Consider the following 14,877-nt stretch of genomic DNA (forward strand, 5'->3'; position numbering starts at 1 on the left):
ATAGATAGGGGTGTCCAGACCCGACTGTGACCCGCCGGATCGACCAACCCGCCCAATCTCCACTTGAGCTCAGCCCGAACCGACGCTCGTGTAGGTCGGTTTCGGGTTTCCGCACCCAAAGCCCGATGCCAGTGGGTCGAGTGGCGGGTTTTCTTCTCCAAAACCCGAGCCACCCGACCCGACGAAGGTTTTATACAAGTTCAGCGAAATCATGCTCAAATCCGAAGAGATCCAATGAATTCTCAACCATATTTGGTGAGATTTAGCCAGATCCAGCCATTCCCAGCAGATTTCAGCGATTTTGGTGTAAATTTCGGCGATTTTGATGCAGATCTGGTGAGTTTTTACATATTCCGGCGATGATTTGCAGATTCCAACGATGATTTGCAGATTCCGGCGATGATTTTGTAGCTTCGACGACGACCCGATCTCCACCCGAACCCAAAACCAACTTGACCAATTGATGTCGGTGGTTGGTTTCGGGTCACTTTTCTGTCCACCCGCCGTCGGCGGGTCGGGTTCGGGTTGGGTCAAAAACCGACCCGGCCCATTACGTGGACACCCCTAGATATAGACATAGTCATATCTAATGTTGATACCACATAATGTGACATTGACACTATCCTGTGTAATGTGTATGTAAAAAAAATAAAGGAATCACCAATGTGACAATAGTTTGATCATATGTGATTTTGGTACTATCCAATATGGCTACGAAACCATCCAATGTGACTAAAAAAAACTAAGGGAACTATCAAATGTGACAATTATAAGTTTTTATGTTTGTACTACCCAATGTGATAATGTTTACACCATCCAATGTGATTAGAAAAATAAGAAAATCACTAAATGTGACAATGTTATGGGTCATATGTGATTTTGGCATTATCTAATATGACTATGGACCTATCCAATTTGGGACTAAAAAATAAGGGTACTACCAAATGTGATAATGGTACAATCATATGAGAGATTGCTACTGTCCAATGAAATGTTAGAACCGTCCAACGTGACCAAAAAAAAAAAATTAAGGGAACTATGATACGGTCATATGTGACGTTCATAGTACCCAATCTAACGTTGGAACTATTCAATGTGAGTAAAAAATAAGGTTACTACCGAATGTGACAATGGTACAACCATGTGTGATGTTGTATTGTCCAATGTGATGTTATCACCATCCAATGTGAGTTAAAAAATAAAAGAACTACTGAACTTGAACATAGTACGTTCATATGTGATGTTAGTAATGTCCAATATGACAATAGAACTATCTAATGTGAGTAAAAATAAGGGAACCACTGAATGAGACAATGATAGGGACATATGTGATGTTAGTACTGCCCAATGCGACGTTGACATTATCCAATGTGAGAAAAAAATAACTGAACTAAATGTGATAAAATTACGAGCATATGTGATGTTAGTACTATCCAATGTGAGTAAAAAATAAAAGAAAAAGGAAACCACCGAATGTGAAAAAAGTACGGTTATATGTGATGTTTATACTACACAATGTGACAATAGAACCATCTAATGTCATTGATAGAGAATATTTTCACCATCTTAAAATTTGTCTTATAACATCTTAGAGTCGTCAAGGACTAAGGGAGCATTAGGCCTAAGAGAATCATTAGGCACCCAAGGGAGTGTTAGGCCTCCCATGCATTTGGTGATACCTATGGCAGCGATCAGATGCTTACCTGTTTGATACTTCATGTGCAAACTCGCCCTGACTGACCATCCTCCATTCTTAACTCCACACTGTTTGCTTGTCCTCCACTCCAGTATCTCCAAATGGAAAGAACTTGCACGCAACACACAAAAATCCTTTTTACATATTCTTATCCTCCAAACATGGGAAGTTATGCTCGAGGATTTCGAAGGATTAACTCCATACTCTCTCTATAAGGAAAAAGGCTACATTCACAAGATCTTGGTCAGCTCTATATCACCATATAAGCTCCAAGCCCCCTCTTATCCAAGGTACCTAGCTCTTTCACTTTTAGAGTTATTGGAGATCACTTAGTCACTAACTTAGCTTTTGAAGAGTCTTTGGCCAGCACCCCACCAGTATTCTTTGTAGTTTCTCCACCTATCATTTTTTAGGCACACCTTGTCACTGCGCGTCTGGATGACCGACTCATTGACTATTTTGTGCATCATCAGTCATTAAAAAAAAAAAGGAAACTATCGAATGTGAGAAAGGTATGGTCATATGTGATAGTGGTACTACCCAATGATAAACCATTAAAGGTGATGTTTTGTTGACTTGTTATAGTAGATTGACTACTTGTAGGCATTGTACTCACAAAAAGAAGGGATACTATAGAATTTTTCTCAAGAAGAAGATAAAGATGTGTGGTTGGTAGTTATTGTAAACATTATTATTATAAGGACAAAAATGTAATTCTAATTGGATGAAGTGATAGCCGACACAATCACCAAAGTTCTCTCCAAATTAAAGAGATTACATTTTTGCTAGCTTGAGGAGAAAATACCTGAATCTCACCAAAATTTCTCCATTTTCTCTTCTAACTAAACAACTCAAAAATCTTTTTTTTTTTTCTCCCTTATCTTGTCACTTCCCTTGTTTTGCATCCAACCTAACAAACTCTAAGTATGAAGGATTCTAAATATAAAGGAGCCTTTTTTTTTTGGCTAATCTAAATATAAAGGAACCTTTACCCAAAAAGTAAATCTTAGCTGTATAGGAAGAAATGATTTCCACCATAAAAGGATATTGTATTCCATGGAAATGATTTCCACCACAACTTTGCACTGTTATTGGTTAGTCTGAATCCAAACATGATTTCAAAAATAACCACTTTGTTGGTCATAGTATGTATGTATTCAACAAATTTTAGCTATGGCGAATTCCAGATGAGGAGCATTTCAGAGGAAAATGATAGTGAATTGGAAAGGGAAGTCCAAAGATTGAACAAAACACCGAAAAAAACCTTTCAGGTCAATTGATTTTGACATTGCATTATCTCTTTCTTTCTTTCTTTAATTCTTTTTTTTTTTTTTTTTTAACTTTTTAGATTTTACAATTTTAAGCATGCTTTGTTTCTAAGAAATTCTCCTTTCTCTACTACTACAGACGTAGATATATAATTAAAGCTAAATTAGAATTGTAATCTCTTAGTTTGCTTGAAATTCATTTTAGTACTCTTACTTTTGTTCAATTGAGTCCTCTAAGTTTTGAATTTATTCAATTCAATCCTTTTGTCCAATTTTGTTTAAAATTTTCCATTAAATATGAAATTAACTAATTAATTTTTTTAAAATCCCACATAAAAAGTCTATAAAATTTTTTTATTATTTTTATAGATTTTTTCATCTGAATAATTAATTTTTCTAACAACAAACTTAGAGGTTGTAATTTGCATTTTAGCCTATAATTAAATATGTCGTAATGGAAAGAGGAAACGTTAGACATATTTTCATTGCGCTATACTTAAAAAGAACGTGTCAAATTACAATCTTGGTTCCTTGTTAATAAATATATAGTTCAATTTGAGCTACTGAAACCCCAACATGGGATTTAGCACATGCTTAGATGACATATACTTATTTAATTTAATTCACAAAGTTTGGGTATCACTCATATATTATATGCACTAGTTTGTACGTAACTCCATGCATATACCTAGATATACTTAAAAAATATGCATTAAGGCATATAGTATAATTCCTACATATATAATTTAAATACTATTGATATATAGTATTCTTATATTTTGATAACTCTTAAAATCTTGTAAGAATATGGGTTCCAGTTAGCTCTACTGGTAAAGTCTCTGATAGTTGTATAAGAGATCTGGGGTTCAATCCCCGCTTACACCAAAAACTGATTGGTGTCTTGGTCTGATAATAAAGAGTTATTATCAGGAGTAGACGCCATAGGTTGAAACTCTTTCAAAAAAAAAATCTTGTAAGAATATTATTAGGTAGAAAATATAAATTGTCTATATTTTTTTATTATTAATTCTTAATTTTTTATGTTGTTTTTTCTTACTTTTTTTAGAATTTATTAATTCTAAACTCTTTGGTTTTTGTATTCATTAACTCATATTGAATGAATATTTATGATGCAGTCTCACATCTAACTCCAAAATTAAGAAATAAAACTCTCTAAAAATAAATAATTTAGGACATATGACACTATATTTATAATCAACAAGCATTTGACTCTCTCTCTCTCTCTCTCTCTCTCTCTCTCTCTCTCTCTCTCTCTCTCTCTCTCTCTCTCTCTCTCTCTCTCTCTCTCTCTCTCTCTCTCTAAAAGCAGGAGAATGGGCAAATAATTGACTGCATAGATATTGATAAGCAACCCTCACTTGATCATCCTTTGCTCAAGAATCATGTCGTTCAGGTACGTAGATTTTCCTTCCATATATCCTTTCAAATCTAAAATACAACGGCCATTCATTACTGCAATATATTATTCTATGGTATCTATATTCTTGAGAGCTTTCACATTTTCGGCTACAAAAAACATATGCAGAGGAAACCATTATCATATCCTAAGGAGATAAAAAAATTATTTGCTAAGGCAAAACCTTTACCAAAAGAGTCAAGAAGGAAATCATGCCCTTATGGAACAGTTCCTATAAAAAGAACTACAAAGGATGATTTACTAATGGCAAGAAAATTTTCAAATGATTTCCGCAAAACCCTCAGCAACGTTGACGCTACGGCACCACCCACAAACCATGTAAATAAACTCATCCCTGTGTATTTGTAGAATTTATGCCACAGAATGTTTGTAAAACCATTTGTATTAACTGTTATTATATGTTTGTGTGACTCAGGTTGTCAATGTTAATACAAAAAATACACAAACATATCATGGTGTTTCAGGGTACTTTTCCATGTACAACATAAGTGTGACAAAAGATCAAGCTAGCGCGACTAACGTTTGGGTCACAAATACTATTTATAATGAAGTTGTATATATGGCTGCTGGGTCTATGGTAATGCATTTAAATCATCATCCTCTTCTTAAATCATTTGAATTTATAACAGTCACACTCCTTCCACTTATTTTGCTCCCTGCAGGTCTCCCGATCTTTCAATAACGATTCCAAACATCATCTATTTGTATATTGGACTGTAAGTTAGCTTTGAAACAAAATTTCCTGTTAGTACAACCATCATCTATTGTTCCTGTTCTTAAAAAAAATAGCTATGTATTCATCCTTTATTCTTTTTCATTTTCCTTTCTAGGCTCAAATTAAAGATATCAGGGATGGATGCTTCAACACGTATTGCCCAGGGTTTGTACAATTTGACACCACGTATCATCCAGGATCTTTTCTTACAACAGGAAATAACTATAATGTAAATCGATATCCACTGGATGAAATACCGATCATGATCTTTCAGGTAAGGCAACAAAGAAGATTTTGAAAAATTATCAAATTAATATTTTTTTAATACATTATTTGAGGATAACAACATGTAGTATTGCTGTATTTATTCAATTTGATGTATTATAGTAGGTTCTAGCTAGTTAGCTCAACTGGTAAAATTTATAATGGTTGAGTAAGAGATCTAAGGTTTAATTCCTTTCTAGTGCCTTGGTCTAATGATAAAGAATCATTATTAGAAGCGGACACTAAAAATCAACAAAAATGACATTGAAAACGGACTATAATTGAATTCATTTCTTTCATCGACATCAATGTATTTCATTTTACCTCATAAAAAATTGGTAATAAATACAACTGAATTTCACGAGTAGAGTTTGGTTGAATTCTACATATTATTTGATCCCCAAGAGAGTGATTCTATATCTTATACCCCTTCAATTTTTTTACTGCACAGGAAGAAATATCTGGGCATTGGTGGGTTATGCTTAGCAATAAATTAAAATTTGTGGGGTATTGGCCAAAAGATTTAGTTGATATTGATGGAGCTTCAAGTGTGGGATGGGGAGCATTTACCAATCCTGGAACGACTGGAGTCAACCCCCCGATGGGTAGTGGTCATAAACCAGATCATGTCTACAATCATGCGGCCTACTTCAGAGACATGAAATACTTGAAAACAAAATTAGAACCACAAATTCCAGCAGATACAGAATTAGAAATATTTTTGGATCCATGTTATGCTATTGATGATCTTCACTATTCTGGGAGTCCATATTGGGGTTATGATTTCTTTTTCGGAGGGCCAGGTGGTAGATGTGGTAATTAGAAGCGTACTTTTACTAATTGATCGGGTCAAAATCAAGTATTAATTGACAATGGTATGTTGTTTCTTATTCCGTGTAAAGCCATGATCATTATTATTATTTATATAAATGTGTTTGATTTAGCATACTTTGTTTATTATTTAAAAAACCTAGTCTTTCATTCTGTGTTATGCATTCTATTGTATTGATTAGATGTTATATATTGGTGGACTCTAAACGAAGGGAGTAAAAGCCATACATGAAATTGTTTTGGTTTGAATAGGAGAATGAAATATTTCGATACCGATTAGTACTGGTATACCATTTTGGGATAACCGCAATTTTGCAATATTATAAATATATATTAAAAAACTTGTATTGTATAAATTAATATATTTAATTATATTTCAAATTTTTACTCATTTTTATGCATGTTCAAATTATTTTAAGCTAATGCCTAGCCCATTTCACTATCCTATAAAAAATCAAAACTAAATAGGAGCAGTCAAAAATCTAAAAGAAAAGAATAGTAAACGATTTTCATGAAATTAAAAAAAAAAAAAAAAAGAAACTAAAAAAGTGGCAGACAAACCATTTTATAACTTTGGTTAAATAAAAAGTGGGAAGGTGTGAAACTGTGGAGAAGCCATTATTCTTGGGTTTCTTTGTGAACATTTTCTTTATGAGCCCAGACTAGAAGAAATGCCCAAAGAAAGAAAGAGAGAGACAAAGAGGGAGAGAAGAAATTGAAGAAGGTATGATGTGAAGAAAACTGTAAGTATCAAAACTTTTCTAGAAACCCATTTCAGTTTGTACCGGTCAGGAATGGAATGAATTAGCTAGAAAATTAGCTCATAGAATATATCTCTGGAACTATAAATGATGGCAAGTCAGGAATTGGGAGAGGAATTCTTCATGGTCATTGCATGGACAGTGCATATGCCGAAGGAAAATTCTACAAGGCTCTGTTCTCACCCATCAATGCCTAGAGATCGTGAGAGGGAAACTGTTTCAAAGTGCCAAATATCTACCACAAAAATAAGGGAAAATATTACTGGATTTCATCATGCATGTCTACCATATATATAGAAGGAGAAAATTTCGCTACAAAGTTGGTTGTAGCCAATAGCTACAACTTCTACTAAATAAATTAACATAACTATATATTAAAATATATTAACAATGACAATTTGAGCTGCCCATTCCAATTACTTACTTGGATGGGTGAAGAGAGTGAATGAGTGATAGACATGCCAAGGCATTTATACAATGCAATATCTTTTAATTAAAATGTGAAATTTAAAATTTCAATATATTTCAATTTTCAAATGCAAAGAGGGTGAGAGGGATACCAAAACTCATAGAGAGAGAGAGAGAGAGAGAGAGAGAGAGAGAGGGAGAGAGAGAGAGAGAGAAGCTTAGCAATGAGAGAAATTCTAATAATTTATTTATTTATTATAGAAATGGTGGGATAGAAAAATCTTTTATTTGATTGAAAAAAAAAATGAGAGGATAAAAAATGTAGATTGTATAATTTTATTCCTATTTCTTTATTATATACATGATATATAGAAGTATTTTTTTTAATCACTAGAAAATATTAATTATTGTTATTTAAAATTATTTTATAAAATTTGACATCTTACACAAATTATATTATGTAATTTTTTCTTATTATATTAATTTTTAAATATAGCAATTAGTTTGTTTTTAATAGAAACATTATAACGAAAATCTTTCAATCAAACAAACAACTTATAGAGACGTTGTAGACTTGTAGTGGACAAAGAGCAAAAACGTTGTGTTTGAAAAAGAAAGAAAGAAGATAAGATTTCTTTGTAAAAAAAAATTAAGATTGTTGTTGGTAGTTGTAGTTACGTTATAATGAGATAGATGGGAATGAAATTCCAAGTAGTTAAAGCTATAGTTTGGTTTAGAGAGAAAATACATAGGCCCTACCAAAATTTCTCCCTTTTTCTCACCCTACCAAACAACCTAAAAATATATTATCTCTCTTCCATGTTTTCCATCCAATCCAAATATAGTGGTTCTGACGCGATAATGATAATGTTCAAAGTTCATAAGTATTTTAGTTATCTTGAAGGTTTCACTTTTAGGGATGTTTACATCATTCTTGGTTTTTTTTTTTTTTTTTTTAAATTATTTTGTTCATTTTTTTCAGTTCTTTATAAATTAATTTTGGAAGTTAGAAATGTATTTTAGTCAGTTTTGAAATTTAAGGTTTTATGGTTATTTTAAGGTTTCAAGGATATTTTAATAAAATTTTGAATGATATTTCAGTCATTTTATATGTTAATGAGGGAATTTTGGTCATATTCAAGGTCTTTAGTATTTTCTAATTTCATAGATTTTATGACTATTTTTGGACATGTATAATTTCTATGTTATTTTAAGCCTATGTTGGGACAATTCATTATTAAAATTTTAATTATTGCTAAAAAAATAGATTGTTTCTCTCACTATCAATTAGATATAGAATTGTTTCTCTCACATATTACATATTATTGTATTAAATGTTATTAAAAAAAAAAAGTGAACCAACGAATGTGATAAAAGTACAGACATATGTGATATTGGTACTACTCAATGTGACAAATGAACAATCAAATGTGATATTTTGGTAACTTTTTTTTTGAAGGTCCGATATTTTGGTAATTTGTTATAGTAGGTTGACTACTTGTGGGTACCATACACAAAAAAAAAAAGAGATAAAGATATGTTGTTTGTACGAAGTTGTAGTTAACGTTATAATTAGAGGAACAAAAATGTAATTACACTAGGCTGACCAAAATCTGTCCCCTTTTCTCTCCTAACCAAAGAACCCAAAAATCTATTCTCTCTCCCTCATTTTCTCTCTTCCTTTTTTTTCATCCAACCAAACAGATTTATAGATAAAGAGGAACCTTTACCCACAAAGTAAATCTTATCTTTTACCTTCTTAGCTGTATAGGTAGAAATGATTTCCACCATAAAAGGATATTGTATTCCATGTAAAAGGTAAAACACAACTTGTAAAGCTTTGCATTTTTTATGCATGCTCTGAGGCCAAACATGATTTCAAAAATAACCATTTTGTTGGTCCTTTTGTGTATGTATTCAAGAACGTTTAGCTATGGTGAATCCCTAATGAGGAGTCTTTCAGAGGAAGATGATATTGAATTAGAAAGGAAAGTCCAAAGATTGAACAAGACACCAAAGAAAAGCATTCAGGTAAAATGATTTTGACATTGCATTATCTTTTTTGTTTTTTTGTTTTTTTTTTTTCACTTTTTAGATTTTACAATTTTCAAAATGCTTAGTTTTCTAGAAGCATTTACAGTAACACTTTATACACCCAACATCAATGGTACTAAAGCTAAAATCTTTTATCAACTTACTATAATGAACTACTAGTAGTAGCAGCTCATTGTAGCAAACTACTATCAATATCAAATTAGTTTCTCTCTCTCTCTCTCTCTCTCTCTCTCTCTCTCTCTCTCTCTCTCTCTCTCTCTCAAAGCAAAATGGTGATAAATGGCTTAGAGAATGGTGTGTAGCGTTGGCATGCAGTGGGGTTAAGATTAGTGTGCGACGATATGTTGTGGTTGTTGAGATCAGTGTGCAACGATGTGCGGTAGTTGTTGAGATTGGCGTTGACATTTTGGATTTGTGTGTTTGGGTTTTTATGGTTTCAAGTTTGGTGAAGAGCGTCGTTTGGTGGGTTGTGGAGGTTGTGGCGGAGATTGTTGTTTGGTGGGTTTTAGGTTTTGTGGGTTGCTGAGTTTTGAGGGTTGTTTAGTGGAGACAGTGGTGGTGGTGGTGGTGGTGGTAGCAGGAGTGGGAGCGGGTTGCAGTTGTGGCTAGTGGTGGAGTGACTTGTTTTGGTAGTGTGTATGGAGGTGCGAGAGAGAGCGAGAGAGAGAGAGAGAGAGAGAGAGAGAGAGTTAAGGTAGAGAGGAAGAGATAGGAGAGAAAGAGGTTATGATGAAATGAATTTGTGGGATTAATTATATTTATATTATTTTAATGTGTTGTATGCTAAAATAGAACATCTGATATTAGGTACATTGTAAAATGCGGTGTTATAATAGAAAAAGTAGTTTTTTGAATTACTAAAAGCTATTTTAGCATCATTGATGTAATTGCTCTATGAAATTCTCTTTTATTTGCGAATATGGACAAAGATATATAATTAAATATATTGTAATGGCAAGAGGAAACATATTGACACATTTGCTATGCACTATATTTAAAAGAACTTACCAAGTTATAATCGGGGTTCATTGTAAAATATTATATAGCTCAATTCCAGCTATTGAAACCCCTATATGGGATTCAACACATGTCTGTATGACATGAAAAATATTTTGTATTTTTATGCTACGTAATTCATATCAAAATCCAATAAATAAGAGATATGTGCGTAAAAAAAAAAAATATCCACTAACATATGTCTTTTATTTGTTAGTGAGTGATTATTTTTGCCGAAATGACTCTCCCTTAGCTTATTGGATTTTTATAGCAATGTCATTTAATACTAAATACCTTCTCGTATGACACACACTAATCTAATTTAATTCACAAAATCAGGGTATCCATTAGATGCTCATACATTTCTCTATCTCTCTCTCTCTAAAAGCTGGAGAATGGGCGAACAATTGACTGCATAGATATCAATAAGCAACCTACACTTGATCACCCTTCACTCAAGAATCACATTGTTCAGGTATGTAGGTTTTCCTTCCATCCTTTCAAATCTAAAATAAAAAAGTCATACATTTCTGCTATATATTATTCTATTCTATGGTGTTTATATTCTTGAGAGCTTTCACATCTTCGACTACAAAAAACATTTACAGAGAAAACCAACATCATATGCTGGGGAGATTAACAAATCATCTGTAAAGGCAAGCCCTTCACCACTAGCGTTAACAAGGAAATCATGCCCTCATGGAACAGTTCCTATACAAAGAACTACAAAGGATGATTTACTAAAGGACAGAAAAATTACAAATGCATTCATCAAAGCCCACAGTAACATTGGTAGTACGGATCCACTCAAGCACGTCAACGCTGGAACGCCGCACTTAAACCGAGTAAATAATCATCATCTATCTCTGTGCTTGTAGAATTAATAATGACACAGAATGTTTGTAAAACCATTTTTGATTGTTATTATATGTTTCTTTTCTTTTTTTTTGGTGATTCAGCATGTCATTGTTCACGCAGTACAAGCTGAATATCATGGTATTTCGGGCATCAATTCCATTTACAACATAAATGTGACAGGAGACAAATATACCTTTAACGCCATGTAACATGGCGTTAATATGTATGTCAACAATTTTTATAATAGTGAACTTAATCTGGCGGCTGCTGGGACAATGGTAATGCATTTAAACCATTATCCTCTGTTCCTCTTCCTAATCATATGAATATAAAACATAGTCACACTCCTTCCACTTATTTTGCTCTTGTAGGTCTCCACAGAGTTCAACGGTGATTCCAACCATGTATCATCTATTTGTGCTTTGGGGTGTAAGTTTTATCTTTGAAATAACAAAATTTCTTGTTTGTACAACCATCTATCTCTTGTTCCTTTTATTAAACAAAAGCTATGTATTCATACTTATTCTTTTTCATTTTCCTTTCTAGTCTGAAGTTAAGAGGTTGAATAAATCGAGAGGATGCTACAACACGTTATGCGAAGGGTTTGTACAAGTGGACTCACGCATTTCTCCAGGATACACTATTACACCGGCGTCTGTCTATAACGGAGACCCACTTGTAGAAGTAAAAATCAAGCTCTACGAAGTAAGTTAACAACAAAAATTTTGGAAAATAATCATATATATATATATATATTAATGCACTATTTGAGTATAAACATATTAGTATAGTGTGTCATGACCCCTAGGGCATGGTGCGTTGGTAGGAGTCCTGAACTAGGTCACATCTACGAGTTTCTTGGTTTGAGTCGTGCACTTTGCAAAAATATTGTGTCATGACGTGAATAGTCTTAATGCACCCAGAAGTGGCCCATGCCATGAGTTTTGCGAGTTTAAGTGAATCGGGTCAATGATCACACGCGTGAGCCCTTCTTTTTGTTCATAAAAAATATCAAAAAAAAAATATATTATTATCGTAGTTTTGTATTTATAGCCCAACAAGAATGACATTGAAAATGGATTATAATTGAATTCATTTCTTGCGTAGAGTTTGGTTGAATACTTCTACATATGATTTGATCCCCAAGAGAGTGATTCTATATTTCATAACCTTCATTTTTTTTTAGAGAGTTTCAATTTATGATGTCCGCTTTTAATGATGATAATAGCTCTTTATCATCAGACTAAGACACTAATTAGTTTTTGGAATAGGTGAAAATTGAACTACAGATCTATTATTCAACCATAAAAAACTTTACTAGATGAACTAACTGAAATCCACTATAATCTTCACTTTTTTTATTACATGCAGGATCCAGACAATGGGAATTGGTGGATTGTGTTTGGCAAGGATAATATTGCTGTGGGGTATTATCCAAAATATTTTGTCAAGTCTATGGAGCTGCAACAATGGCATGGGAAGGATATACCCATTCTGGATCAGATGGAGTTAGCCCCCCGTTAGATAGTGGTCATAGGCCAGATCATATCCACAATCATGCGGCCTACTACAGAGACATGCGTTTCATAAAAGACAATTTAGCTGAAGAAATTCCCAGAGATGATGAATTGACAACATTTGTGGCTCCTAATTGTCATTCCATTGATGATCTTCACTATTCTGGGAGTCCAAAATGGGGTTATATTTTCTTTTACGGTGGGCCAGGTGGTGATTGTGTTCGTACTTAGAAACCTACTTTTACTTATCTAAGAAATGTTAAGTGACGTGGGTCTTAATCAAGGATTAATTCACAACGAAAGATAAATAAGTGATGTGGTCTTAATAGAGTACTAATTGACAATGGTACAAGATTATCAAAAAAAAAAAAATTTGACAATGGTACAATGTCTCTTATTCCATGTAATTGATTCCATGATTATGTTAGGAATGCTATAAGCATATGGATAATAATTGTTGTATTGAGATTTAGTTAGTTAAATATTTAGTTAGGAACAATTCCAAGTATGTTAATCACATTTAGTACATGTTGGAATTATTAATGTACATGGGAGAATAATAGAACCAATAGGATAATGCCATGTAAGCCAATGAGATTAGAGTTAGTCTCCTATAAATACATAATTGTAATCTAATATGAGATATCAATTGAAGAATAAACCAATTTCTTAGTGCATTAGTGTCATCTCTCTCTCTCTTGATCTCTCTCTTTCTCTATAGAAGATGACTATCTCGAATTAAGTCAATTTCTCTACAACCCCCATCCATTTCCCTATAATTCCCATCAATCTCTATTATGAACCATCGGGTTCCTAACAAGTTGTATTAGAGTCTTTGATCCAGAGACGATCAATTATGATCAAAGAAAACTTTTGAAAGAAATATAGCAAATGTTGAAAAAGTCCTTAGAAGAAGTCAATGATATTTCAAAGCAAATGAAGGCTTTGGCTGAATCTAACATGGCCATGAAGGAAGAACTTTCAATAGTGCAGGAGGATCTCGAGAATATGATGGAAGAGGAGTTACGGTTTCTTGAAGGAACAAGTGACAAGTTTCAGGTTGTTGAATCAACAAAAACTACCCTTGACAGTGAAGGTGCAAATGACAGTGAAGATGTGGATGATCTTGAAGAGTTTCTTGATTTAAAAAAATTAGTGAGTTTTGATGGACCATGCAAGTGTCCTATTGCGGTTCAGGTTCAAGTTCATGGCACATCACAAACTCCAGTAGTTCCTAGCAACTTCAAAGGCGCAGATGGTTGGGTCACTTTTCAACATATCGACCCTTTAGCCGTGCCAGTTGGGGAGAAAATGAATGTGCACCAATCCTTGAGTTCTACGAAAATCTTTGACCCTAAACGAAAATTGGTGGTCTTTTCTTTAAGATACGAGGATTGCAATCGTGCCCTGCTTCAATTTTCTGTACCACGACCTTTACCTTATAGAGGATCTGGCACAATTGAACTTGGACATTCTTGTCAAAGTGGGGACAAATGCGTACAGACAGATTATCTAGCTTGCTTTAGTGATTGTAAGTGCTTTTGGTTGGTTTCGAAAACGCTGGAATGTTCTAATAAGGAACCAAAGAAACTATTATATGGTGTGGCCGCCAATGAGATCAATTGGTCATGGGTTTGGACCACTTGGTGGGATCACATGAAATCACTTAATTTGCCCATTGAAGGCGTAGGTGATATTGGGCAGAGATCTCATGGTAAGGTTACCACCTTGCCAACATTGGTGATTAACAATCAAAAAAAATAAAAGGAGCTTACATGTTGGTGCAAACATTACAGTGGAGTCCTTGACCTTAATGTGGATGAGAATCTTCTATACCATATTTTTAGTGCAATTGGTGTCATCCATATTAACAATGATGCTTTTGGGGAACCTAATGCGGCTACGAAGGTAATGTATGACCAATATCTTTGTAACTGTCAATTTACGGTGGCCTATGCCTACAAATGTCATTGGAGTATTAGTTCTATAGTAGGTCACCTCTCATTAAGGTGTCATTTCAAGCAAGGCCTTGTGGGCAATGTGTTTTCAAGGGGAGGGAAATGTTAGTTA

General features: G+C 33.6%; 2 protein-coding genes across 2 annotated transcripts; both read left to right on the forward strand.

Moving 5' to 3' along the window:
• Nucleotides 1-234: 234 nt before the first annotated feature.
• On the forward strand, nucleotides 235-6,204 carry LOC142644456 (protein neprosin-like). The gene is made up of 5 exons (XM_075819067.1): nucleotides 235-336; nucleotides 4,818-4,979; nucleotides 5,065-5,118; nucleotides 5,233-5,391; nucleotides 5,833-6,204. The coding sequence occupies exons 1-5, from the start codon at nucleotides 235-237 to the stop codon at nucleotides 6,202-6,204; spliced, it is 849 nt and encodes a 282-aa protein (XP_075675182.1).
• Nucleotides 6,205-9,328: 3,124 nt separating this feature from the next.
• Nucleotides 9,329-12,814, forward strand: LOC142644457 (protein neprosin-like). The gene is made up of 7 exons (XM_075819068.1): nucleotides 9,329-9,412; nucleotides 10,821-10,907; nucleotides 11,041-11,277; nucleotides 11,392-11,495; nucleotides 11,662-11,719; nucleotides 11,837-11,995; nucleotides 12,662-12,814. Exons 1-7 carry the CDS (start codon nucleotides 9,329-9,331, stop codon nucleotides 12,812-12,814), a joined length of 882 nt encoding a protein of 293 aa, XP_075675183.1.
• Nucleotides 12,815-14,877: the final 2,063 nt, after the last annotated feature.

Source organism: Castanea sativa, chromosome 7 (assembly GCF_040712315.1).
Source record: "Castanea sativa cultivar Marrone di Chiusa Pesio chromosome 7, ASM4071231v1".
Taxonomy (NCBI): domain Eukaryota; kingdom Viridiplantae; phylum Streptophyta; class Magnoliopsida; order Fagales; family Fagaceae; genus Castanea; species Castanea sativa.